Source organism: Littorina saxatilis, linkage group LG2, assembly GCF_037325665.1.
Source record: "Littorina saxatilis isolate snail1 linkage group LG2, US_GU_Lsax_2.0, whole genome shotgun sequence".
NCBI lineage: Eukaryota > Metazoa > Mollusca > Gastropoda > Littorinimorpha > Littorinidae > Littorina > Littorina saxatilis.
In genome coordinates, this window is record NC_090246.1 from 58,792,214 (window position 1) to 58,817,503 (window position 25,290).

The 25,290-nt window shown below is 40.2% G+C and overlaps 1 protein-coding gene across 7 annotated transcripts in view; it reads left to right on the forward strand.

The window, feature by feature from the left end:
- Positions 1–25,290, forward strand: part of LOC138959388 (long-chain-fatty-acid--CoA ligase 5-like) — a 47,718-nt gene that overhangs the window by 13,103 nt on the left and 9,325 nt on the right. For all 7 annotated transcript variants that reach the window (XR_011453704.1, XM_070330846.1, XM_070330847.1 and 4 more), the window contains 13 exons: positions 10,767–10,962; positions 11,300–11,411; positions 12,424–12,491; positions 15,735–15,836; positions 16,785–16,884; positions 17,223–17,395; positions 19,122–19,154; positions 19,477–19,528; positions 19,866–19,939; positions 20,274–20,351; positions 22,186–22,320; positions 22,699–22,781; positions 24,198–24,348. Coding sequence is in view for 6 of the 7 variants with exons in the window: in XM_070330846.1 (XP_070186947.1) it covers positions 10,792–10,962; positions 11,300–11,411; positions 12,424–12,491; positions 15,735–15,836; positions 16,785–16,884; positions 17,223–17,395; positions 19,122–19,154; positions 19,477–19,528; positions 19,866–19,939; positions 20,274–20,351; positions 22,186–22,320; positions 22,699–22,781; positions 24,198–24,348 (1,332 nt within the window). In the remaining variant the exon portion in view is untranslated. The remainder of the gene's footprint in view (positions 1–10,766; positions 10,963–11,299; positions 11,412–12,423; positions 12,492–15,734; positions 15,837–16,784; positions 16,885–17,222; positions 17,396–19,121; positions 19,155–19,476; positions 19,529–19,865; positions 19,940–20,273; positions 20,352–22,185; positions 22,321–22,698; positions 22,782–24,197; positions 24,349–25,290) is intronic.

Here is a 25,290-nt window from a genome sequence, read left to right on the forward strand (position 1 = left end):
AAGATTGGACCATGCAAGGTTGGACCATGTAAGGTTGGACCATGTAAGATTGGACCATGTAAGGTTGGACCATGTAAGGTTGGACCATGTAAGATTGGACCATGCAAGGTTGGACCATGCAAGATTGGACCATGCAAGATTGGACCATGTAAGATTGGACCATGTAAGGTTGGACCATGTAAGGTTGGACCATGTAAGATTGGACCATGTAAGGTTGGACCATGTAAGGTTGGACCATGTAAGGTTGGACCATGTAAGATTGGACCATGCAAGGTTGGACCATGCAAGGTTGGACCATGTAAGATTGGACCATGCAAGATTGGACCATGTAAGATTGGACCATGTAAGGTTGGACCATGTAAGATTGGACCATGTAAGATTGGACCATGTAAGGTTGGACCATGTAAGGTTGGACCATGCAAGGTTGGACCATGTAAGATTGGACCATGCAAGATTGGACCATGCAAGATTGGACCATGTAAGATTGGACCATGTAAGGTTGGACCATGTAAGATTGGACCATGTAAGGTTGGACCATGTAAGGTTGGACCATGTGAGGTTGGACCATGCAAGGTTGGACCATGTAAGATTGGACCATGCAAGATTGGACCATGCAAGATTGGACCATGCAAGATTGGACCATGTAAGATTGGACCATGTAAGGTTGGACCATGTAAGGTTGGACCATGTAAGATTGGACCATGTACGGTTGGACCATGTAAGGTTGGACCATGTAAGGTTGGACCATGTAAGGTTGGACCATGTAAGGTTGGACCATGCAAGGTTGGACCATGTAAGATTGGACCATGCAAGATTGGACCATGTAAGATTGGACCATGTAAGGTTGAACCATGTAAGGTTGGACCATGTAAGATTGGACCATGTAAGATTGGACCATGTAAGGTTGGACCATGTAAGGTTGGACCATGTAAGATTGGACCATGTAAGGTTGGACCATGCAAGATTGGACCATGCAAGATAGGACCATGTAAGATTGGACCATGTAAGATTGGACCATGTAAGGTTGGACCATGTAAGGTTGGACCATGTAAGATTGGACCATGTAAGGTTGGACCATGTAAGGTTGGACCATGTAAGGTTGGACCATGTAAGATTGGACCATGCGTGACCCAACATGTTTTAAAATCGTCACCACGAGTTTTCGTCACACTCAACAATGGGACTTTAATTAGTGTACAGATGCTAGTTGTCTGATTGGTCAGTTTGAGAATCAACAGAGCTCTCGTGGATCCACGGAAACACGTGGAAAAAAACAACAAGAGAAAAAACGGCTTCGCGATGCGCTAAACAATGAATTGTTTACGGTATATAATATTTTATTTACGGTATATAATGTATTATTTACCAAATCATGAATTATATAGCGGAAACCTATTATATAGCTATATAAAGCATTATTTAGTGTAATAATACTATTTCAAGGCAAAAACAGTAAATAATAAATTATTTATCTAAATAATAAATTATTTATCTAAATAATAAATTATTTATCTAAATAATAAATTATTTATCTAAATAATATTTTATTTAGATAAATAATATTTTATTTAGATAAATAATATTTTATTTACATATAATATTTTATTTATCTAAATAATATTTTATTTAGATAAATAATATTTTATTTATCTAAATAATATTTTATTTATTTAAATAACACTTTATTTACATATAATATATTGTTTAGAGAAAACGCGTAATTATTTATAAATAATGAGTTATTTACAAACACAATCTCTTATTTATGCTAAACAATGCATTATTTAGTGCTCTGGGCTCTCTTTTTTCTGTATCTGTAAATAATGCATTGTTTAATTTAAACAATGCATTATTTAGCTAAATAATGCATGATATAGCTAAATAAAGCATTGTTTAGCTAAATAACGCGTTATTTAGCTAAATAATGTGTTATTTAGACATCAAGAGCTAAAAGGGACTTTTGCACCATTCGGATTGCCATAGATTCAAGGCTCACAACTCTAGTAAAGTTGTCGTAGCACGTCCGTCTATGGCCAAAGTGATCCGGGTTCGATTCCCGGCATGGGCGGTCTATTTTTTTTTTATTTTTTAATTCTTGTTTACTATTGTTTATTATGAACGTTTTAATGTTTTATTTTACTCTAATAATTTTTTTAATTGTGTAAAATAAATAAATATTTTTTTTTTTATTTTTTTTTTTAAAACAAGTGATCCGGGTGGAAAGCGATTCGTCTATGGCCAAAGTGATCCGGGTTCGATTCCCGGCATGAGCGGTCAATTTTTTTTTTTTTTTTTTTTAAATTCTTGTTTACTATTGTTTATTATGAACGTTTTCATGTTTTATTTTACTCTAATAATTTTTTTAATTGTGTAAAATAAATAAATATTTTTATTTTTATTTTTTTTAAATCCACGTGCACAAGACAAAAACTTTCATACTGGTGGAGCGAGCCAGTCTGAAGAGTACTCGGGTCCAGCGCCAGCGTTTTTTATAAGAACTTGGAGTGATTGCGAATTTACGCGTTTCTCGTGAGTGCTTTCGAAGTTTTGTAATTTGATTTTCCCCAGCGAGTGTTCTTTGGAGGGCACTAGACTGTGATTGCTGGTGCATGTTTTTACACCCCCGGTATAGGGGTGTGTATAGGATTCGGTCGATGTGTTTGTTTGTTTGTTTGGGTGTGTGTTTGTGTTCGCATATAGATCTCAAGAATGAACGGACCGATCGTCACCAAACTTGGTGAACAGGTTCTATACATTCCTGAGACGGTCCTTACAAAAATTGGGACCAGTCAAACACACGGTTAGGGAGTTATTGGTGGATTAAGATTCTACAAGGACTTATAGAGGCACATATTAATGGTCAAAGGGAAATAACCTTCTCAGTTGGTGGCAGTGAGAATGGTTATTTCCCTTTGACCAACGGGGGTGTTTTTCCTACCTCGGAGGAATTTCTTTTTATTTTTGTTTTTCGTTCTTTGTTTCCGTTTGTAGTCTGTGGTCAAATACCTCACAATATGCTCAAACAAATCACAGGCACAGGAAATGAACAAGAAGAAGTGTGTCACAAGAATTTGAATTCTAACAAAAACATGTGTATGAGTTCATAGACTACCACTGTCGAACCCTTCACTGTACAATGTAAATGAGTACAAAATATAGTCGTCAGTTTGGGAGACATTGTAGAGCACAGGTGAACTTTATCACAAACGGACAACACAAAAAGTACTTTCTTTTCAAACTTGAAAGTTTGTTGTCTATTTTTACCAGGGTCTTTCAAACAAACAATAACATGTGTATTTTTATGTGAAAAAATTCATCTATTTTAACATTGTTGTACTAAAAAATATTATTCATACGCAAATTGTTAGCAGATGTTGTCTCCCTTCCTTCGAAACCGAAACCGTCTGTAACGCTTACAGGGCCTCATAGATATCAGAGTCAACTCTCTCTCCACCCCCCCCCCCCCCCTCGCCGCCCCCGACACCTCCACGCATTCAGCGTAACGGCTTGTACGGCGTGTTACTTCAACATAATATGATAATAATAATAATAATAATAATAATAATAATAACTTCAACAAGTATTTTTTGGAAAACAATTAACCTTAACAAGGCCTCAACACAACAGCGCTTCCTGGAATTCCTTTAAACAGTATTTTATTCGTAAACAGACACATGATAATATAACATCATTAAGAAGGAGCACAACAAGTTTAAAACTTATGGTAAGTGCTCACATAAACATTCCTGAAATTTCATGGCGGATTATGATCAATGCGACACATTTTTTGAAAAAAGAGATGAGACAACAAAAAAAATATATAATATTATATAAAAAAAAAAAAATAAAAATAAAAAAAAGGAAAAAAAAGAAAAGGAGAAAACAGCAAGGAAAACTTAGTTTGAATTATCGAACACAATCTGTGTCAATACCGAAAACGAAAACAAATACAAAACAAGTCGCGTAAGGCGAAAATACAATATTTAGTCAAGTAGCTGCCATTTTTCAGCAAGACCGTATGCTCGTAGCATCGTCAGTCCACCGCTCATGGCAAAGGCAGTGAAATTGACAAGAAGAGCGGGGTAGTAGTTGCGCTAAGAAGGATAGCACGCTTTTCTGTACCTCTCTTTGTTTTAACTTTCTGAGCGTGTTTTTAATCCAAACATATCATATCTATATGTTTTTGGAATCAGGAACCGACAGGGAATAAGATGAAAGTGTTTTTAAATTGATTTGTACAATTTAATTTTGATAATAATTTTTATATATTTAATTTTCAGAGCTTGTTTTTAATCCGAATATAACATATTTATATGTTTTTGGAATCAGCAAATGATGGAGAATAAGATAAACGTAAATTTGGATCGTTTTATAAATTTTTTTTTTTTTTACAATTTTCCGATTTTTAATGACCAAAGTCATTAATTAATTTTTAAGCCACCAAGCTGAAATGCAATACCGAACCCCGGGCTTCGTCCAAGATTACTTGACCAAAATTTGAACCAATTTGGTTGAAAAATGAGGGCGTGACAGTGCCGCCTCAACTTTCACGAAAAGCCGGATATGACGTCATCAAAGACATTTATCAAAAAAATGAAAAAAACGTTCGGGGATTTTATACCCAGGAACTCTCATGTCAAATTTCATAAAGATCGGTCCAGTAGTTTAGTCTGAATCGCTCTACACACACACACACACACACACACACACACACACACACACACACACACACACACACACACACGCACGCACATACACCACGACCCTCGTTTCGATTCCCCCTCGATGTTAAAATATTTAGTCAAAACTTGACTAAATATAACGAGAACGAAAGACACAACAAAATATCCTGGAATTGCATGGCTGTTACCGGGAAATGTACTGGGTCAAAGGTCCGCCTGACTCGAAAATTTACTGGGGAAAAGACAGTGACTGCAAAAAATCGTGTACTTCATGATTGGTACAATGGCCAACACAAATGTTGTCGGATCAAGTCTACTTCCATTCTTTAGATGGTATATGTTTTTTCAAAGAAATAGTCTTTTACATTGACTACTGCCCTCCCAGGAAACCTGGCCACATCCTCAACAAAGTCAGCCAGAGCTTCGTTTAAGTGCGACAATGGGTCATATATTGGTGCTACATTACTAGCATTCAAATGTGTATTCATGGTAACAGCATTTTGCCATTTACAACAGTTTCACTAACACTGTATTCTTTCTTGCTTTATTATTTTGTGACTCAGTGATAATTTTAAATAAAGTTATTTGCATCATACACTTTGATTTCATTCATTTCTATTTATAACTACTTTTACTACTTTCCCTTCTACACTGTGACATGCCACTGTATGACGCTCATTCAGACAAAAAACAATGCCATTCCTACCTGCTGCAACGTCTATCGCTCGCTCTGTCTTTTGGTTCCTTGGTTGATCGATCGGTTTCTTGGTGGAAAACATATTTCTGTCACCAATACCAGTATTATTGCATCACTTCCATAAAGGTAGAGTAGCCTTCTTCCTTTCTGTTAAGCCAATAGGTCTTATTCATTATTGAGCTCTTATTCATTATTGCATTACTTTCACAACAATCTTCTTCCTTGATATTGCGATAGTTGTTATCTCCCATTTATGTACAAACGCCGAAAAGACAATTTAACACGACACATCAACACTATTATTTTGTTTACCTGTACCAACAGGTGTACAACTTCCTGTTTCTTTGATATTGTCAATGTTTCGGCCCGTGTTGATCCTGGGATCAACTGAATTTCTTGTGTTGTGTTGTTTGGTGGTGTATTGCATTGTCTCAGTGGTGTGTGTGTGTGTGCGCGTGCGCGCGCGCGTGTGTGTGTGTTTGTCAGTGTATGTGCGTGTGTGTGTGTGGCGGCACGATGTGTGTGTGTGAGAGAGCGGACGGTGGGTGCATGAGTGGTTGCGTGGTAAAAAGAGAGACGTCTGTCTCCCCAGGCTCTCAATGTCTGTCAGTCTGCCATGAAGTTTAGCATTTGACTCCCTCTGCCTGCTTCAGTTATATAGGTAATTGTTCTTTACGTCAGTCTTCGGAAGTACTTCTTCCACAACATTTGGGTGAATTGAGAGACATTTCCGCCAATTGTCTAAGCATTTGACATTGTCTGACTGAGTAAGCATGCAGTATGATAGGGCAGAGGCATTACCATATATTTGGGGAAACAGTTGTGAAGCTTGCAGTTAGACACAAACAGACACAACGGATACACTTTTGTAACTTAGCTTACATCATGTCTGCTTCCGTCCCCTCTCCCCCCTCTCTCTCTCTCTCTCTCTCTCTCTCTCTCTCTCTCGGTAATAAAGTTTTCGAGTTCGAGTTCGAGTTCGAGTTCGAGTTCTCTGTCTCTGTCTCTGTCTCTCTCTGTCTCTCTCTCTCTCTCTCTCTCTCTCTCTCTCTCTCTCTCTCTCTCTCTCTCTAGGCTCCACCTCTCTCTCTCTCTCGTATGTGTGTGTGTGTGTGCATACGTGTGTGTATGCGCATGTTGTGTGTGTGTTTGTCACGTATCACATGTGCTAGTGCGTGTGTGTGTGTGTGCGGCGTGCATGTGTGTGTGTATGTGTGTGGATGTGCATCAGTCCTTAGCGGATTATGACTTTATTCAGTTATTCTGCAGAAAAACAGAAATGCTGGAGAAAAACTGTTTGTCATTTCTGCAGCATTTCTGCATAATGTCATCTTTCGCGAGAGCAACGTTTTCTTCTGCAGTAAAACAGTTTTACTGCGCAGTAAAATTGAAATCAAGAATGCTGCAGTAAAACGGTGATGTTGTTTTACTGGAGAAAAACTGTTCACACTTTTTCTTCAGCATTTTGGCATTATTCAGTTATTCTGCAGAAAAACAAAGTGCTGGAGAAAAACTGTCTTTTCTCATTATTCAGTTATTCTGCAGAAAAACAAAGTGCTGGAGAAAAACTGTTTGTCTTTTCTGCAGCATTTCTGCATAATGTCATCTTCCACCGAAGCAACGAGTTTTTCTGGAGCAAAAAATTGTACTGCAGTAAAATTGAAATCAAGAATGCTGCAGTAAAACGGTGCTGTTGTTTTACTGCAGAAAACCTGTTTACACTTTTTCTGCAGCATTTTGTACTGGCTCATTGTAATGTTGGAGCACGCGAGCCCCCCTCTGTCGAGAGATGAACTCATCCAGAATTACCAATAGTTGTGCGTGACACGAATGTATTTTGTCTGTGACTTCCTTTCCGCCGGAAGTTCAAAGTTTCAAATTAAACAATTGCACCTGTCAGCACCATTGTCACATTTTCCCAGACGAACGCAGTAGTCCACTTCGTGTTCGATTTGCTTCAGAAATTGTTCACATTCGGCCGCCATTGTGAAGTTGAATATAATGCCCTTATGCTACACGCCTTCTGATTGGTACACTGCGGAACAAACTATTATACTATCCCAGTGGGCGACAAATACAAACCCTACTTTACAAGGTCGTTCGTTTTTCTCCAGAAAAACTGTCACAGACTATTCTGAAGAAAAAGTTAATCGCAATAATGCTGCAGAAAACCAAGTAAACATTATGCTTCAGAAAAACTGTTTTACTGCAGTAAAAAACGTTGCTTCGGCGAAAGATGACATTATGCAGAAATGCTGCAGAAAAGACAGTTTTTCTCCAGCATTTCGGTTTTTCTCCAGAATAACTGAATCTATATATATATACGACTAGTGTCTGTCTGTCTGTCTGTCTGTCTGTCTGTCTGTCTGTCTGTTCGCGATGCACGGCCAAAGTTCTCGGTGGATCTTTTTCAAATTTGGACACCGTATTCAGCTACACCCCGGACACAACCTCATTGATGAGATATTTCAACACGTGCTCTCAGCGCGCAGCGCTGTGCGCGCTGAACCGATTTTTTTTTTGGGGGGGGTTGTTGTTGTTGTCGGGATCCACTACCAGTAACTCTTCCTTATCTTCTCCAGTGTTTTCAGCCGCGATTATCTCCCTTCCTCCGTGTGGCGTCAATCCATATTCCCGTTACTACGTTACTAGAATGTCACGATTGCACTCGTAAGTTGTTCTTACTGTAAAAGTAAAAAGGTCGAATCAATTTATAGCCACGCGAAAAATCCACTGTCATCTATCTCTATATATTTATAGATATAGATATACATATATATATATATATATATATACGGCTTCTCTGTGTGTGTGTGTGTGTGTGGGCAACACCTGTGGATTGTAGAGTTCTGTTTGTGATGTGGTCTAGCGGAATTGGTATGTCAGTATGTTCAGGCCTTCCTTCGAGATGCCATAACAGTTAATCTCATTCCCGTTTGAGTGGACTTCGCCTTCAAAGGTGATTGTGGTGTTTCGGCACTCGGTTACATTTGGCGTCGTCGACAGCGATGGGACTCGACATGAAATGTTCAGGCGACTGAATCATTTTCGTGCATGCTGTTCCCATTCCACCTGGGAGTGACCTAAGTTCATTCAAAGGGGGTCGAGTGTGACAGGGAGACTACCGTCGCCCTTCACAGCAGACTCTGCAGAGTTGTTCGCCTTCGAAGTTGTGGGCTTTCCTTGCATGTACCCGTAAGTTGTCCTTACTGTAAAAGTGAAAAGGTCGAATCAATTTATAGCCACGCGAAAATCCACTGTCATCTATCTCTATATATTTATAGATATAGATAGATATATACGGCTTCTGTGTCTGTGTCTATGTGTGTGTGTGTGTGTGTGTGTGTGTGTGTGTGTGTGTGTGTGTGTGTGGAGGCAACACCTGTGGATTGTAGAGTTCTGTTTGTGATGGGGTCTGGCGACTTTCGTCTGTCTGTATGTTCTGGCATTTGAGAAGCCATAACAGATAATATAGGGCTTAGAAATAAGCTCTAAAATTCTCAATCCCGTTTGACAGGACTTCGCCTTCAAAGGTGATTGTGGTGAACCGCCACGCTGGCTGTCTCTGTCTCGCGATTCACCCCGGCGAAGCCGGGTATTCCTCTAGTAATGTCATAATCCGCCAAGAGCCAGTACAAAATGTTGCAGAAAAAAAATGTAAACAGGTTTTCTGCAGTAAAACAACAGCACCGTTTTACTGCAGCATTCTTGATTTCAATTTTACTGCAGTAAAATGTTTTGCTGCAAAAAAAAACGCTGCTTCGGCGAAAGATGACATTATGCAGAAATGCTGCAGAAAAGAACGGTTTTTCTCCAGCATCAGTTTGTCTTTTCTGCAGAATAACTGAATAAAGTCATAATCCGCTGAGGATAGATGTGTGTTTGTGCGTTTGTGTGTGTATGTGTATGTGTGTGTGTTTGTCACGTATCACGTGTGTGTGTGTGTGTGTGTGTATGTGTGTGTGTGTGTGTGTGTGTGTGTATGTGTGTGTGTGTGTGTGCGCGTGTGAGTGTGTTTGTGAGCGTGTGTGTGTGTGTGTGTGTTTTTTGTTTATGTGCGGGTTAGATGATGGATGAGTTGGTGGATTGGTGTGTGCGTACTTTGTTTTTGCCGGAGAGAGGTACACCCAAAACGCATAGTAGGGGAAGGGCTCCTAATATGGACCGGCTCCTAATATGGACCACCACAAACTAACGGCGCTAGAACGATCAAACAAGTTTTATTTGCTGTCTTCTTCTTCTTGTCGTTCGCCAATTTTCTCCAAGTTTCGCTGTATTCACCCTCTCTGGATAACTTGCACATGTCAAAACAGTTGCAGCAACAGAAATCTCAAAACCGTTAGGCTTTTTCTCTTTTTTCATTTTTGGCAGCGTTCACTCAAAATTTGCCGCCTAAAACGGACTCGTTTCTGTTTACAGCCAAAGCTTTTATCAAACAAAAATGGCTATAATATGACAGCTAAAACCGCATTTGTTACATTTTAGCAGTGTTGACCCCGAGTTTCTACTGCAAACAAAAAATAATAGCAAAATCTCAAAGTATGTGCGAGTCCCCTAATATGGACCACCTTCAACAAATCGAAGAAAATAAAAGCTAAAGGCTATTTTCATTAATTCATTAAGAAGCTTGCTGGTAACTAGCCCTCGAGATTTACAAAAAACGCAACGAAAAGTCTTCTTTTCGTGGAAGTTGATAATTTCACTTATTTTCACTCTGTTTTTGATAAGCTTCTTTAGTTTCCTGGTGTGCTTCAAATAATGCTCTCATCAACCCGAAACAGATAAATCTAGAGCATATTTTGATTAGGCTGACTTGTACACTAAGTTGTATCATGTTATTTTGAAATATAGGGGGCTTTTTACAGTGATTCGTGAAGGCCGCTTCACTGATCCATATTAGGCACCCAGGCTCCTAATATGGACCCTTTGTGATTTTTTCTGTATATAATTTTTGCTGAATGTGTATCAAAGCTATTTTACTCTAATTAAGCCTAACGGTTAACCTAAGAAAGAAGGACTACCAAACACAAAATGAAACTTCTTTGCAAGAAAACAAGCTATTTATCAGCATGAAACAAAAAGTGGTCCATATTAGGAGCCCTTCCCCTACGTCTTTACGGGGACATTTACTACTCATAAACAATGCGTTTAGACGGAGATCTTTGTGGTCGGACCCTCTTTGTTGACAAGAGTAATGTAAAGATTCGGAATAAAAAGCTTGTTATAATTTTTCAAAACATGCAGAAGTCCTTCAGCATCATAGGACTTTGAGCGCTACGTTTGAATCGTAGAAAAATGAGCAGACCATATCTATTCTGTTCTTTTCTCTTTTATTTGCTTCCTTATGTCTTCGGTAGATCAAATATGAAAAACCTGACCTGTTGCAGAAAGCCACAGTTACCTTTGCCAGCCATGTCAGAAGACTGGATGCTGCGAGTAATGGAGGCCCTGAACACGCCGAGCGGTTATCTGGGCGTGGCCACAGCGGCCGTGGTGGGCGTGGCTTCAGCTGCCTATCTTCTCACAAGACCCACCCCTCTCGATCTAGGCGCGGACTATGACAACCAGAGCGTCATTTTGAAGGTATAATGATTATGATTGGAAAAATATATTCAATTTTTTAACAAATAAACTTACTTGTTGTGGCCCTGTGGCTGTGATTTCTGCTTAATATTTAACATGTCATAATTTTAGATCTTAAATTTCAAATGGCACTTTATATGCTCGTGTGTGTGTGTGTGTGTGTGTGTGTGTGTGTGTGTGTGTGTGTGTGTGTACTAGTTGCTTATGTTGATGTAAAGGACATCTTTTGTGCTATTCGTGCTTCACGGAAAACAGGTTTTTCATGTCAATCTATTTTTGTAAAACCAAACGTTTTTGCAGCGAAATAAATAAATATCCCTACTGTTGTTGTAAACAGGACGGCGTGTACGCTGACCCCTGGACCGTGAAGCACGGCAAACTGCTGGAGTATTACTATGACGACGCCACCACACTCTACCAAAGCTTTCTCAGGGGGAAAGGAATCACTGGTCAGTTGTAAACGTGCTTGCTAACTTGGTATGTCTGTCCCCAGTACCATATATACTATTTGGGACATAACGTGGTTATATGCTAAGAGAATTTGTAAACGTCCTACTGTGTTTTGGTGAGGACTAATTCTATACTTAACAGCGCACTGACCACAGTTTGTACGCTTTTTGATTGGATCACGGCCGTGTGTTTCCAACAGATGGGAGTGGCTTGTCATATTTTGGATGTAGGCTATACTATACTACAAAGGAAGCTTTGCAACATAATATTCTCTTCGGTCCCCGTGGAGAATTGATGTCATTTTCATTTTTTTTACAATAGTCAAAATACTAATGCCGTGTACGAGAAGTTAGTCCATAAACGGCAATATGAATTTGGGTCAAAGTCTACGATTACATTGCACGTACTATACCATACTTTACAATTGCCTACATTTTGCTGACTCTTCCCACTTGTAAGAATCAAAACATGCAGTCAGCCATTTCAAAAGCTGTTTGCAGTTAGCACTAGAAGCTCCGACCACATCCATTGGCTACCTGGCTGCCTATCTTTTTTAATTAATTAATTTGTTGGTTGGTTGGTCTGATGGCTAGCTTTGTGAAATGCAGTTCATGTTGAGGCCTACGTGCAGGGTCATCATTTTGTTTCTGGAAAAGTGTGTCTTTTGACTGTAAACACAAATGATTATCTCTAGAAAAAAAAAATCTCAAATTAAAACGGCGTACGAGCGCCTTTAGTTGATAATAAAGAAACGAATGTATGATGAGTGGCTTTTATTTGTTTTGTTTTTGTTGATGTAAATTCTCATCTGTAAACGAGTGTGTGTGTGTGTGTGTGTGTGCGTGTGCATGTGCGTGTGCGTGCGTGCGTGCGTGCGTGCGTGTGTTCGTGCGTTTTCCCTCAATATATGTTATACACAGTCGACCTACTGATTCAATTTGCTGATATGAATGATGACAACATTGACTGTAAATATACAACTTCGTGAAAAGAGAACGTTCTTGGTTGCAGGTGATGGCAGGTTTCTGGGGGCCAGGACTGGATCTAAAAGAGCATACGAGTGGACTAGTTATAATGAGGTGACAGAAAAAAATGGTTACTATCTGTGCTTGTACTTAAACATTTTCTGTATTTTTTTCTGTCTTTCTGTCTTGCTTTCTTTCTTCTTTTCTTTCTTCTTTTCTTTCTTCTTTTCTTTCTTTCTTTCTTTTTTCAAATGGCACTTTATATGCTCGAGTGTGTATTGTATGTATGTATGTGTGTGTGTGTGTGTATGTGTGTGTGTGTGTGTATGTGTGTACGTATGTACGTATGTACGTGTGTGTGTGTGTAGAGCGATTCAGAAAAAAGTACCGGACCGATCTTCATGAAATTCCTGGGTATAATATCCTCAGACTTTTTTTCTCCATTTTTTCGATAGATGTCTTTGATGACGTCATGTCCGGCTTTTTACGAAAGTTGAGTTGGCACTGTCACACCCTCATTTTTTAACCAAAATAATTAAAATTTTGGTTAAGCAATCTTCGACAAAGTCCGGACTATGGGATTGCATTTCAGCTTGGAAGCTTAATAATTAGTTCATTAGTTTGCTCATTAAAGTTGTCATTGAAATCGATTTTTCAGTAACAGATTAAAAAATGATTGCATTGTATTCCTCATCTTCTCCTGAATTCAAAAATATAGAGATATGTTATTCTTACTCTAAAAATGTGCTCAGAATGAAAGAAAATAGGTTCACTAAACTTGTACATAGACGTGTGCTTGGCGGCAGCGAGCGTGATCCGTCTCGGTCTTCGGTATGGTTAGCCGAGACTATCTGAATGTAGTCTCGGCGATGATTGGTTAGTGTTGTTCATCTTGACTAAATGTTTTTATATCGCTTCACGCGACTTGTTTCATTCTCTATCTATACTTTTTCTTCTTCTTTGATTTTACATTCCTTTCTTCCTGTCTTTATTTGTGAAATTGTCAGATTAAATATGTACTTAAGTCTGTAGCTGTTGGGATGAAAAGGCAGTGGAGTTACACTAAAATCTGTGCAAATTTTAAAACAGCATGCAGTCCTACATTTCAAAATATTAATAATTAAAAAAAGCAACAACAAAAAAGCACGAAATCTGCTGAAAACCAAAGAATTGGGATGAACAAAAATCTATTGCAAGAAAATTATCCTTTTTCTTTCATACACATAATTATACATTATTCCCCCCTCTGCTTCTTTACCTCTGTAAACTTGTAGAGCTAGTTATGTAGAGGTTACATGCCGAGTCTCAGTGATTATTAAAAATAATGGTCGAAGTTGGCGGATCATGAAAAATGCGAGCTTCAGCGAGCTTTTTCATGACCGCGAACTGAGACCATTATTTTTAATAATCACTGAGACGAGGTGTGTAACCTCTTTATTCCTCCTTTCTTCAGTTATTCAAAGAAAACAGGAGTTTTTGTGCGAAAGTTTGATCGAATCCGAATCACTCAACCAGTCAACCTGCGCAGGCGATCGATTAATGCGCGGTTGTATAGTTCCGTGCAAATCATTCCATTCTGTTAACACTTCTTGTCAGTTTCCCTGTTTTAGACTAAAATCAAGTACACAGATATGCTGTTATTCTGCTGTGGCGGTAAAGGCAGATATTGTGTGTTCTGTTTATGTTTTAGTATAGTTTAGGATAATGTTCTTTCGTCAAATGGGACTAGCAGACGAACTTTTGCACCCGTGTTCCAACGTTAATTACTGTATGAAGTTCAGTTTTCTGGGGAAAATAGTGTATGAAACCGCTTTATGTTGTTTAAATTGATGAGATGTGTGCATTTGGTTGCGTGTGATCTGTTTATAAAATGAAATATTGTTGAAAACTGACCGTCGGATTGCAATCAGTGTTGTCGAAAAAACTGCGTTAAAAGAAGGGGAACTACTCTTGTCGGCAAGAGTATGAGTTACTTGCCTTGGGAATTTGCTTGTGATGAACGGTGTGTGCACGGCAGATCTAGATTCAGAAAACAACCTAACTCATGGATTTTATATGGAGATTCATGTGTTCAGGCCTGTAGTTGTTAATTTAAATGCGGTATGTGTGTATTGTTTGCTCCAGAGATGTATATTTCGTACGTATAGAGCGTTCGGAACTTTTCAGTCGCAAAAGTAGTACCAAAACAGAACAGCTTCTCAACCCATTGCACTATCGAGGATTCAGGCTGTTGCTGGCTCGTTATTTGTTTGGTTGCTGGGTCATTATCGAAAAATAACTAGCTCTACAAGTTTACAGAGGTAAAGAAGCAGAGGGGGGAATAATTTTCGATAATGACCCAGCAACCAAACAAATAACGAGCCAGCAACAGCCTGAATCCTCGATAGTGCAATGGGTTGAGAAGCTGTTCTGTTTCGGTACTACTTTTGCGACTGAAAAGTTCCGAACGCTCTATACGTACGAAGTATACATCTCTGGAGCAAACAATACAAACATACCGCATTTAAATTAACAACTACAGGCCTGAACACATGAATATCCATATAAAATCCATGAGTTCGGTTGTTTTCTGAATCTAGATCTGCTGTGCACAAACCGTTCATCACAAGCAAATTCCCAAGGCAAGTAACTCATACTCTCGCGACAAGAGTAGTTCCCCTTCTTTTAACTCAGTTTCTTCGACAACACTGACTGCAATCCGACGGTCAGTTTTCAACAATATTTCATTTTATAAACAGATCACACGCAACCAAATGCACACATCTCATCAATTTAAACAACATAAAGCGGTTTCATACACTATTTTCCCCAGAAAACTGAACTTCATACAGTAATTAACGTTGGAACACGGGTGCAAAAGTTCGTCTGCTAGTCCCATTTGACGCAAGAACATTATCTTAAGCGATACTAAAACATAAACAGAACACACAATACCTGCCTTTACCGCCACAGCAGAATAACAGCATATCTGTGTACTTGATTTTAGTCCAAAACAAGGAAACTGACAAGAAGTGTTAACAGAATGGAATGATTTGCACGGAACTATACAACCGCGCATCAATCGATCGCCTGCGCAGGTTGACTGGTTGAGTGAGTCGGATTCGATGAAACTTTCGCACAAAAACTCCTGTTTTCTTTGAATAACTGAAGAAAGGAGGAATAAAGAGGTTACACACCTCGTCTCAGTGATTATTAAAAATAATGGTCTCAGTTCGCGGTCATGAAAAAGCTCGCTGAAGCTCGCATTTTTCATGATCCGCTAACTTCGACCATTATTTTTAATAATCACTGAGACTCGGCATGTAACCTCTACTTATACACATTATCAATGCCTTATTATTTGTTTTTCTGTGACAGGTTCATGACAGAATGAAGGCGTTTGGATCTGGCCTCTTCCAGCTGGGAGTGGAGCCAGGGCAGAAAACCCATGTTGGAATCTTCGCTCAAAACAGACCCGAGGTACCCTGTTAACAGTTTGTGTCTGTGAATAACTATAAAGGCATCTTGCATACTGCATTCCTTGTTCCTCTATCACGAACGGAGTTCTGTCTGTCTGTCTGTCTGTCTGTCTGTCTGTCTGTCTGTCTGTCTGTCTGTCTGTCTCTCTCTCTCTCTCTCTCTCTCTCTCTCTCTTTCTGACACACCATAAAAAAGCGAGCTCTATAACAAGGTTTACAATGACACATGCATGTATGTGTGACAGTGGGTTATAGCGGATAAGACGTGTCAGATGTACTCCATGGTGACTGTGACACTGTATGACACGCTGGGCGCACTGTAAAACAAGGTTTACATGCAATCAGTGACACATGCATGTATAATAATAATAATAATAATGGACATTTATTAATCGCCGTTTCTCACAAGAGCTCACGGCGATTTACATATTAATTTCTGCCGTGTGAGATGGAATTTTTTACACAATATATCACGCATTCACATCGGCCAGCAAACCTCAAGCCTATTAGGGCGAGCATTCACCTTTCACGGCCTTTATTCCAAGTCACACGGGTATTTGGTGGACATTTTTAGCTATGCCTTTTCAATTTTGCCAGGAAAGACCCTTTTGTCAATCGTGGGATCTTTAACGTGCACACCCCAATGTAGTGTACACGAAGGGACCTCGGTTTTTCGTCTCATCCGAAAGACTAGCACTTGAACCCACCACCTAGGTTAGGAAAGGGGGGAGAAAATTGCGGCCTGACCCAGGCCTGAACACGCAACCTCTCGATTCCGAGCGCAAGTGCGTTACCACTCGGCCACCCAGTCCCCGTATGTGTGACAGTGGGTGATAGCGGACCAGACGTGTCAGATGTAGGCTACTCCATGGTGACTGTGGCACTGTATGACACGCTGGGCGCACTGTAAAACAAGGTTTACAATGACACATGCATGTATGTGTGACAGTGGGTGATAGCGGACCAGACGTGTCAGATGTACTCCATGGTGACTGTGGCACTGTATGACACGCTGGGCGCGGAGGCCGTCGTCTTCGTCGTCAACCTCTGTGAGTCCACAACTCTTGCACAGTACATCTCTGCTCCTGTTATGTCCATGAAATCTTTGAACAGTCCATGCCAACTGTGTGTGTGTGTGTGTGTCGGTTTGTATCGGTTTGTATGTCTGTGTGTGATAAACTAGCTTTCCTTGGAGCAAAACTTACTCCAACATGATGTTGAATGTCTGTGAAGAACACGCACACCTGCCAAAGGAACGATTAATAACGGGAAGAAAACCAGTAATGTGAGAAGTGGCATCTGAACTAAGTTATGTCTTACTCACAAAACCAATTGCATTGATTGTTATTTACTGATTCAACTATTATACGTCATACTCTACGTTCAGGTGACATCACCACAGTCGTCTGTGACACCGCTGCACGTGCCAAGCTGTTGACAGACAACAAGGCCCAGATGACGTCACTGAGGACTGTCGTCATGATCGAGGCGGTGACAGAGGAACTGAAGCAGGCGGCCAGTACGGCCGGTGTAAAGATTCTACACTTCACTGAAGTGGAGGTGAGATGACATAACACAATACATTCATAACCTGTTGGTATTATTGATATTAATTAAAAGGGCTCTTGAAGACTGTGTACGGTCGATGCTGTATCGCTGACTCAGTTTGTGTTGTTTTTCTGTTATTTTTGTTGTTGATCTGTTTAACTTAGTGATACTCTAACCATTTGGTTGCGTGATGCACTTTTCGTGTTTTTTTCCCATGCATTCTCTATTCTTCAATTTTAAAGTGGGACGGGGGGGGGGGGGGGGGGGGGGAGGAGAGAAAGAGGTAGAGAGAGAGAAAGAGGGGGAGAGAGAGAGAGAAAGAGGTAGAGAGAGAGAAAGAAAGAGGTAGAGAGAGAGAAAGAGAGGGAGAGAGAGAGAAAGAGAGAGAGAGAGAGAGAGATTGATATAAAAATAATATGTATAAGTTACAGCTCCGTCCATCCATGGTATCGCCTGATATTTTGTCGAGACTGGGTCAATGAATATGATGACGTCACTCGAGGCTCTGCCGAGAGTGACGTCATTATATTCTTTCACCCCGTCGAGACAAAATATCACGCGATACCATGGATGGACGGAGCTGTAACGTATATATGGCATGACCAAAGTAAAGAGAATGTGTCATGGGATGTGGAAACAAATCATTGGAAATTCACCATGGGCAATCAACCCAAGCCTAGAAGTTGTAGAACTATATTTTGTTTCAGTCTTGGCAGGGCCAGTTTTGTCCAGTTCCGGAAAAGACATCATGAATTCATTCACCCTGCCGAATCGAAAAAAAACCAATTCCATGGATGAAAACGTACAAGTTTATTATCCCGTGACGCATCAAAGCTAAATTTTGTTTTGAAATGTCATTACAACGTACAGATAACTTATAACGACATAATCGCCTTCACAAGACAGGAAAAACGCACACTTTGTTTTTCGTCTGCTACAAATCTAGTCTTGTTGGTTGACGGAGAGATTAAAGCTTCAATCGTACCTTCATCAACAGGAATAAATGCTCAATCCGCTGTCAGTTCGCAACTGAACCTTGTTTTTTTTCTTTAACTTTTTGGTTAACATTGAAACGGCACTCCAAAAGAGTGTTTCAGCTGTTTCAAGACACAGGCTTAGCTCCTTCTTTTGAGTTGCTTTTCAGTCTAAAATGACACCGGAAGCGAACAAATTGTCGCGTATACTGTCGTCACAAAAAGACGTCATGACAAAGTTACACGCAAAGCGAAAGAGACTTTGACGTCATTTACTTTTGTTTGGAATTTTCCGTCTGTTCCTAGCTTGTCAGTGAAGACCTGACGTGAGTAAGCTTACCCTTTGCAGCTGTGAAATAATCAGTCTTGTGTCTCGGTCGTGTAGGTACAGAGTTTGCTTCTGCAATCATTGTGTTCGTGTTGATGACGGCTTCATAAGATTTCCATTTTCTTGTTTCTGCGGCTGCGCAAGTTATTTTGCCTAGGTCATGGCCGAACTTTAGGCCTACGGAGAAATATCGCTGGATATTTTCTCCCTAGATTAACAGAGACAAAGAAGGGAAGTCATGCTGTATATATATATATAGTGAGAGAGAGAGAAAGTGATTGATATAAAACTAATATATATATATGGATTGTTCGATTGATTAATTGATTGATTGATTGATCTCTCTTACACAAGGATACAGATTTTTGGCTGAGGCCTAGTCTTACAAGTTACAGTCTGTCTCTGATAAAATAATTTTGTTTTTGTTTTTGTGCAGAATATTGGAAAAAGCCATCTTCGTGAAGCTTTGGTAAGTTAATTATGTCGACAACAGTAAGTTCTTTTTGTCGTCAAAACGCGCGCGTGCACACACACACGCACTCACGCACGAACGCACAAACACACACGAGTACAAGAAAACAGTATTACGGTGTGATTTAATTCTGAACACTCCAGTGAATAAAGTGACTTATAGATAGTAGAGTACCAGTAAACGCACAGTTAGCTCCCGACAGACGTGAAAAATGAAATCGTGTCATATTGTAATGCACTTTTTTTGTTTACACAGTTGAATGAAAGTTATAAATGTACAGTAGATCTCATTCATAGCTGTTTTTCTATATCCCTCACAGCCGCCCAAACCGTCGGATATTTCAACAATCTGTTTCACCAGTGGTACAACAGGTAAGCAGACAATACCATCTTTTGTGCAACACAGTGGTAAATATTACAAACAGCAATTAAAGTAATTTTTTTTAAACGGGCTTAGTAATATACGTTACCAATAAATCTATAAAATAATCATCTTCATAATATAATAAAAGAATTCTAATGTCAGCGTTTGAATTAAAAAATCCAGCTGAGATACTCTGTCAACGGTGTGTTTCATAACGAGCTGTGTGCACCTGTATGCTTGTATTGGTGTTTTATTATTTTGTAGCCACAAATATAAATATACGATACAAACTCCAATTGCGACACTGTATTCAATAAAAAAAAATGATGTTGACCAATGTTGCAGGCGACCCAAAAGGAGCGCTGCTGACGCACGGAAACATCGTGGCAGACCTGGCCGCTGTTGTCAACAGACTGAGTGTGAGATCGTGTATCTTTTTCAAAGACTTTTTTTTTTTTTAAGGAGTTTGATCCTTTTTTTACGAAATAATTAGTGCTAGCTTACTGGTTAATTGTTTGTTTCCCTCTCCATTCCCAGTCTGCCGAAATCCATTTAGTTAAAGATTGACTTAAAAATACATATGGGTGGAAATGAAAATAGAAACAGAAAACATATTGGTTCGATAATATGTGACCTCTTTGTCTTATTTCGAGACGAAACTGTTTGGATTTGTTAATCATCTTGCAAACGTCGATTTAATTTTTGAATAACTGTAAACATGATGTTGGACCATTCATTACCTTTGTTTAACAGGAGCTGTATGGTGTCCAGGCTACAGATTCACACCTGTCCTACCTACCTCTGGCACACATGTACGAGCGATTAAACATTGTAAGTACGATACATTTTGTCATGTGTACTGTTGCTTGCTTGCGTGTGTGTGTGTGTGTGTGTGTGTGTGTGTGTGTGTGTGTGTGTGTGTGTGTGTGTGTGTGTGTGTGTGTGTGTGTGTGTGTGTGTGTGTGTGTGTGTGTGTGTGTGTGCGCGCTCGCTCGCGTGTGTCTAAATATATATCTATATATATATACTAGCAGTTAAGCCCGGCTTCGCCCGGGAGTAAGCGGAGCCCTGTAGCAATTTAAAACGCTCGCTATCCCATTATCATTAGCTTTACCTCCTTTGTTTGGATACAAAAAAAGAGTTATCTCCCTTACCTTCTAGAAATTTCCGGAACTGTCCAGTTAATTTTTCATTCTTCATTTCTTCCCCTCATAGGAGCAATAGCAAGTCTCTAATATCACTGGCATGATGTGCTTGCTACAGACAAAAAAGAGTTATCTCCCTTACCTTCTAGAAATTTCCGGAACTGTCCAGTTAATTTTTCATTCTTCATTTCTTCCCCTCATAGGAGCAATAGCAAGTCTCTAATATCACTGGCATGATGTGCTTGCTACAGACAAAAAAGAGTTATCTCCCTTACCTTCTAGAAATTTCCGGAACTGTCCAGTTAATTTTTCATTCTTCATTTCTTCCCCTCATAGGAGCAATAGCAAGTCTCTAATATCACTGGCATGATGTGCTTGCTACAGACAAAAAAGAGTTATCTCCCTTACCTTCTAGAAATGTCCGGAACTGTCCAGTTAATTTTTCATTCTTCATTTCTTCCCCTCATAGGAGCAATAGCAAGTCTCTAATATCACTGGCATGATGTGCTTGCTACAGACAAAAAAGAGTTATCTCCCTTACCTTCTAGAAATTTCCGGAACTGTCCAGTTAATTTTTCATTCTTCATTTCTTCCCCTCATATAGGAGCAACAGCGAGTCTCTAATATCACTGGCATGATGTGCTTGCTACAGGTGAACAGTAGGCACTGAACTGGTCTTGCACCATATAGGCTGTATTCAATAAATGGGAGGTCCATAATCTGAGAAAGGAAAAACTTTTGACTTGAGTTATCTCCTTTTCTTAGGAAAATTCTAGATACTTGAAAACCAGGTCTAACATCGACTCTATATATTCTGTAAAGACTGATCAGGCGTGCCTGCATTAGAAAAGATACCTCCCTTCAATGTATACAAAGTAAGAGTTACCTCCCTTTGCTTCTAGAAATTTCCTGAACTGTCCGGTTAACTTTTTCTTCTTCATTTCTTCTCCTCATAGGAGCGATAGAGAGTCTGTAATATCACTGGCATTATGTGCTTGCTACATGTGAACACCAGGCACTGAACTGGCCTTGCACAGCAGGGGGCAGGGTTAGTGTGTGTGTGTGTGTGGGGGGGGGGGGGCGGGATGATAGCGGGTGGGGGGTAACCCTTGAGAATTACACGGTATACTGGTTTGATGAGAGTTACCTCCCTTCCGTGGGTGACAAAGCATGACTTACCTCCCTTGCACTATGTAGACTGTATTGATAGATGGGGAGGGTCATTATCCGAGGAAGGAAACAATGTCTGGAGAAACTAAAACCCAGGTGCACATCTGCGGCACCTAGGGAGTGTACATGCACACTATCTTGTTCCTGCCTCTTGCCATCTCAGAGGTATGGCGACCACAGACACACAGACACACAGACACACAGACACTCTCTTTTATTATATGTATAGATATATATATAATGTATGTGTGTTTGTGTTTGTGTGTGTGTTCATGTGTGCATGCACCGGCTGTGCAGCAACTGCGTCAGTACATTTGCACATGCTTATGTGTATATGTATATATCAACAGGTGAACATGATGACACACGGAGCGTGCGTAGGTTTCTACTCACGCGACATCCAGCTATTATTTGACGACCTGCAGACCCTCAAACCAAACTGCTTCCCCACCGTGCCTCGCCTTCTCAACAAGATTAGAGACAAGGTAAGGTGAAAATCTCAACCCTTAACCCACCCGACTGACACGGCCCGTATTCGAACTCCGAATCCCGAACCCTCCACATATGCGCCCATCGACACCTATGTTGATCTGCAAAATAAATTTAGCAAATAAAATGTCCGCTGAAGCAGCCCGGCTGTTGATTTTTTTTTTAACTTGTCATGTGACAGGCGCACTAGCCTTTTGGATAAGACGATTCATTTTTAGTCGTCCTTTTCGGAAGGAGAAATAGGAATTAGAAAGTACAGTCAATCTAAACACCTGATTCAGACATTGTTTTTGTGGGGATTTTTGGCGTTTGATTTTATTTGTCATATATTTGTCACATCTCTTATTCATTTATTTATCACCTTTGTTCCTCAGGTGCTGAGCGGTGCGGCAACCAGCAAGGTCAAGTCGTTTCTACTCCAGTGTGCTCTCAGCAGCAAGCTGAAAGAAGTTAAAAGGTCAGACTTACTCTCAAATACTTCAACAGAGCTTGTGTTTAAATGTTTACTGAAGACTAACACACTTTTTGAATGGAATTCTGTTTCAGATCCGAAGAGCTCATTCTTTGAAAACATAAAAAAAGAACATTTGAAGAAGAAATAAATCGATGGATACTTGTTTACTTTGGCTATTTTGCGCCATACTCTCGCTGTTTAGCGCATGTAGGTTATGACTGTACTAAGAGTAGGCCTACTGGAGGCTTCCTTTCAAAGTGTTTGCTCAAGGAGTTGGATATGGGTGGGATACTTTTTGAGAGTGACGATTCTTGCTGTGTGTTTGTGTGTGTGTGTGTGTGTGTGTGTGTGTGTGTGTGTGTGTGTGTGTGTGTGTGTGTGTGTGTGTGTGTGTGTGTGTTCGGGGGGTGCTGCATAGCCCGTGGTGTGTGTGTATGTGCGTTTGTTTATGAGAACGTGCGTGCTTGTGTCTTGCAATTTGTTATTATTTCAAACACTAGGGAAGGCCAGTAAAAACACAGTAGTTTTGAAATAAATGTCGCTTTATGTTTTTAAGAAGGCACGCCTTCCTTACAGTTGCGTTTTATTTTAGTACAGTTGCCGAAGAAAACCCTGCATGGATCAGGCTTTATCTTTTCGCCCTGTCTCTTAAAGGCACAGTCAGTCCCGCGATAACGGTTGTTCTCACATTTTACATCCGTCCAGGCTGTTATTTGAAAAAAGACCATCCCTCCACTTGGTCACATGACACCAATCCCCCCGCGGGTTAGGGGGAGTCCCATATTGGTTGGGACGAGAAAGAATTTACCCGATGCTACCCAGCATGTCGTAAGAGGCGACTAACGGTTCTGTTTCTCCTTTTACCCTTGTTAAGTGTTTCTTGTATAGAATATAGTCAATTTTTGTAAAGATTTTAGTCAAGCAGTATGTAAGAAATGTTAAGTCCTTTGTACTGGAAACTTGCATTCTCCCAGTAAGGTCATATATTGTACTACGTTGCAAGCCCCTGGAGCAATTTTTTGATTAGTGCTTTTAGTGAACAAGAAACAATTAACAAGTGGCTCTATCCCATCTCCCCCCTTTCTCCTATCCCATCTCCCCCCTTTCCCCGTCGCGATATAACCTTGAATGGTTGAAAACGACGTTAAACACCAAATAAAGAAAGAAAGAACATGACACCAATCAATACTGATGGCTTCCTGTGCTGAGTTGGACTTTTCCAATGAATTAGTTTTGCAAATTGTCACTACTGACTTTTAAGAAATCAATCCAATAAACAAATCCCAGCCAGCACAGCCTAAGTGGAAGGATGGTCTTATTCCCTGTAAAACCTTTGCCTGACCTGAGATAGTGATCCGAATAATTTAAACGGGAAGGACTGTGTCTTTAAAGGGACGATTTCTTCTTGTTGTTGTGCAGGAGCATCATCCGCAAGAACAGTTTCTGGGACAAACTGGTGTTCCACAAGATCCAGGCTCTGATTGGTGGAAACGTCACCTACATGAGCACAGGCTCCGCCCCCCTGTCTGGAGACGTCTTCGACTTTGCCCGGTGTGCTTTTGGATGTTTGGTAAGTCGCATTCCAAGCGTATCTATAAACAAGTTTGTTGCCATTATCAAAGCCAGAGACACGAGAAAGTGCAACAGGATTTCAATGTTAGTAGCTCATGTTGATACAGGGGCGGATCAGTTCATTTAATGGGGGGGGGGGGGGGGGGGGTTTCCAAAAGTATATTGTGAAGATATGGGTGTGAAGGCGCGAAGCGCCGAGCCGACGGCGCAAAGCGCCTAGCTTGCTTGGGGGGTCCGGGGGCATGCCCCCCCGGAAAAGTTTGAAAAAAAGGATGCAAAATGGTGCAATCTGGTGCATTCTGAGGATGATCATTACCAGTTTCCGGCAGCAGATTTTGTCACTGATTAATACAAAAAAACAAACCAATTTTTTTTTTTTTTTGGCTGCGGGGGGTTTCCGGAAACCCCAGAAACCCCCCCTTCGTCCGCCCCTGTGATAGATACGCTTGGAATGCGACTTACCAAACATCCAAAGGCATCTATGAACATGAGCTACTAACATTGAAGTCCTGTTTCACTTTCTCGTGTCTCTGGCTTTGATAATGGCAACACTTGTTGTTGTTGTTGTTGTTGTTGTTGTTGTTGTTGTTGTTGTTGTTGTTGTTGTTGTTGTTGTTGTTGTTGTTGTTGTTGTTGTTGTTGTTGTTGTTGTTTATTTATGAATGACTACAATTTCATTTGAAGTGCTTGAACATCCTTGGGAATATTTTTGGTCTTTGGCTTTCTTTTTTTGCTTCTCGATCGATGTTTCCAGCGCCTTCATTATACACTTTGGCCATATTCATTCCTGCCTTTTTTGAGTCACTTGAGAAAAAGTGACTCTATGTAATCGGTCAGTGTTAGTCTGTCCGGCCGGCCGTCCGGCCGGCCGGCCGTCCGTAGACACCACCTTAACGTTGGACTTTTCTCGGAAACTATCAAAGCGATCGGGCTCATATTT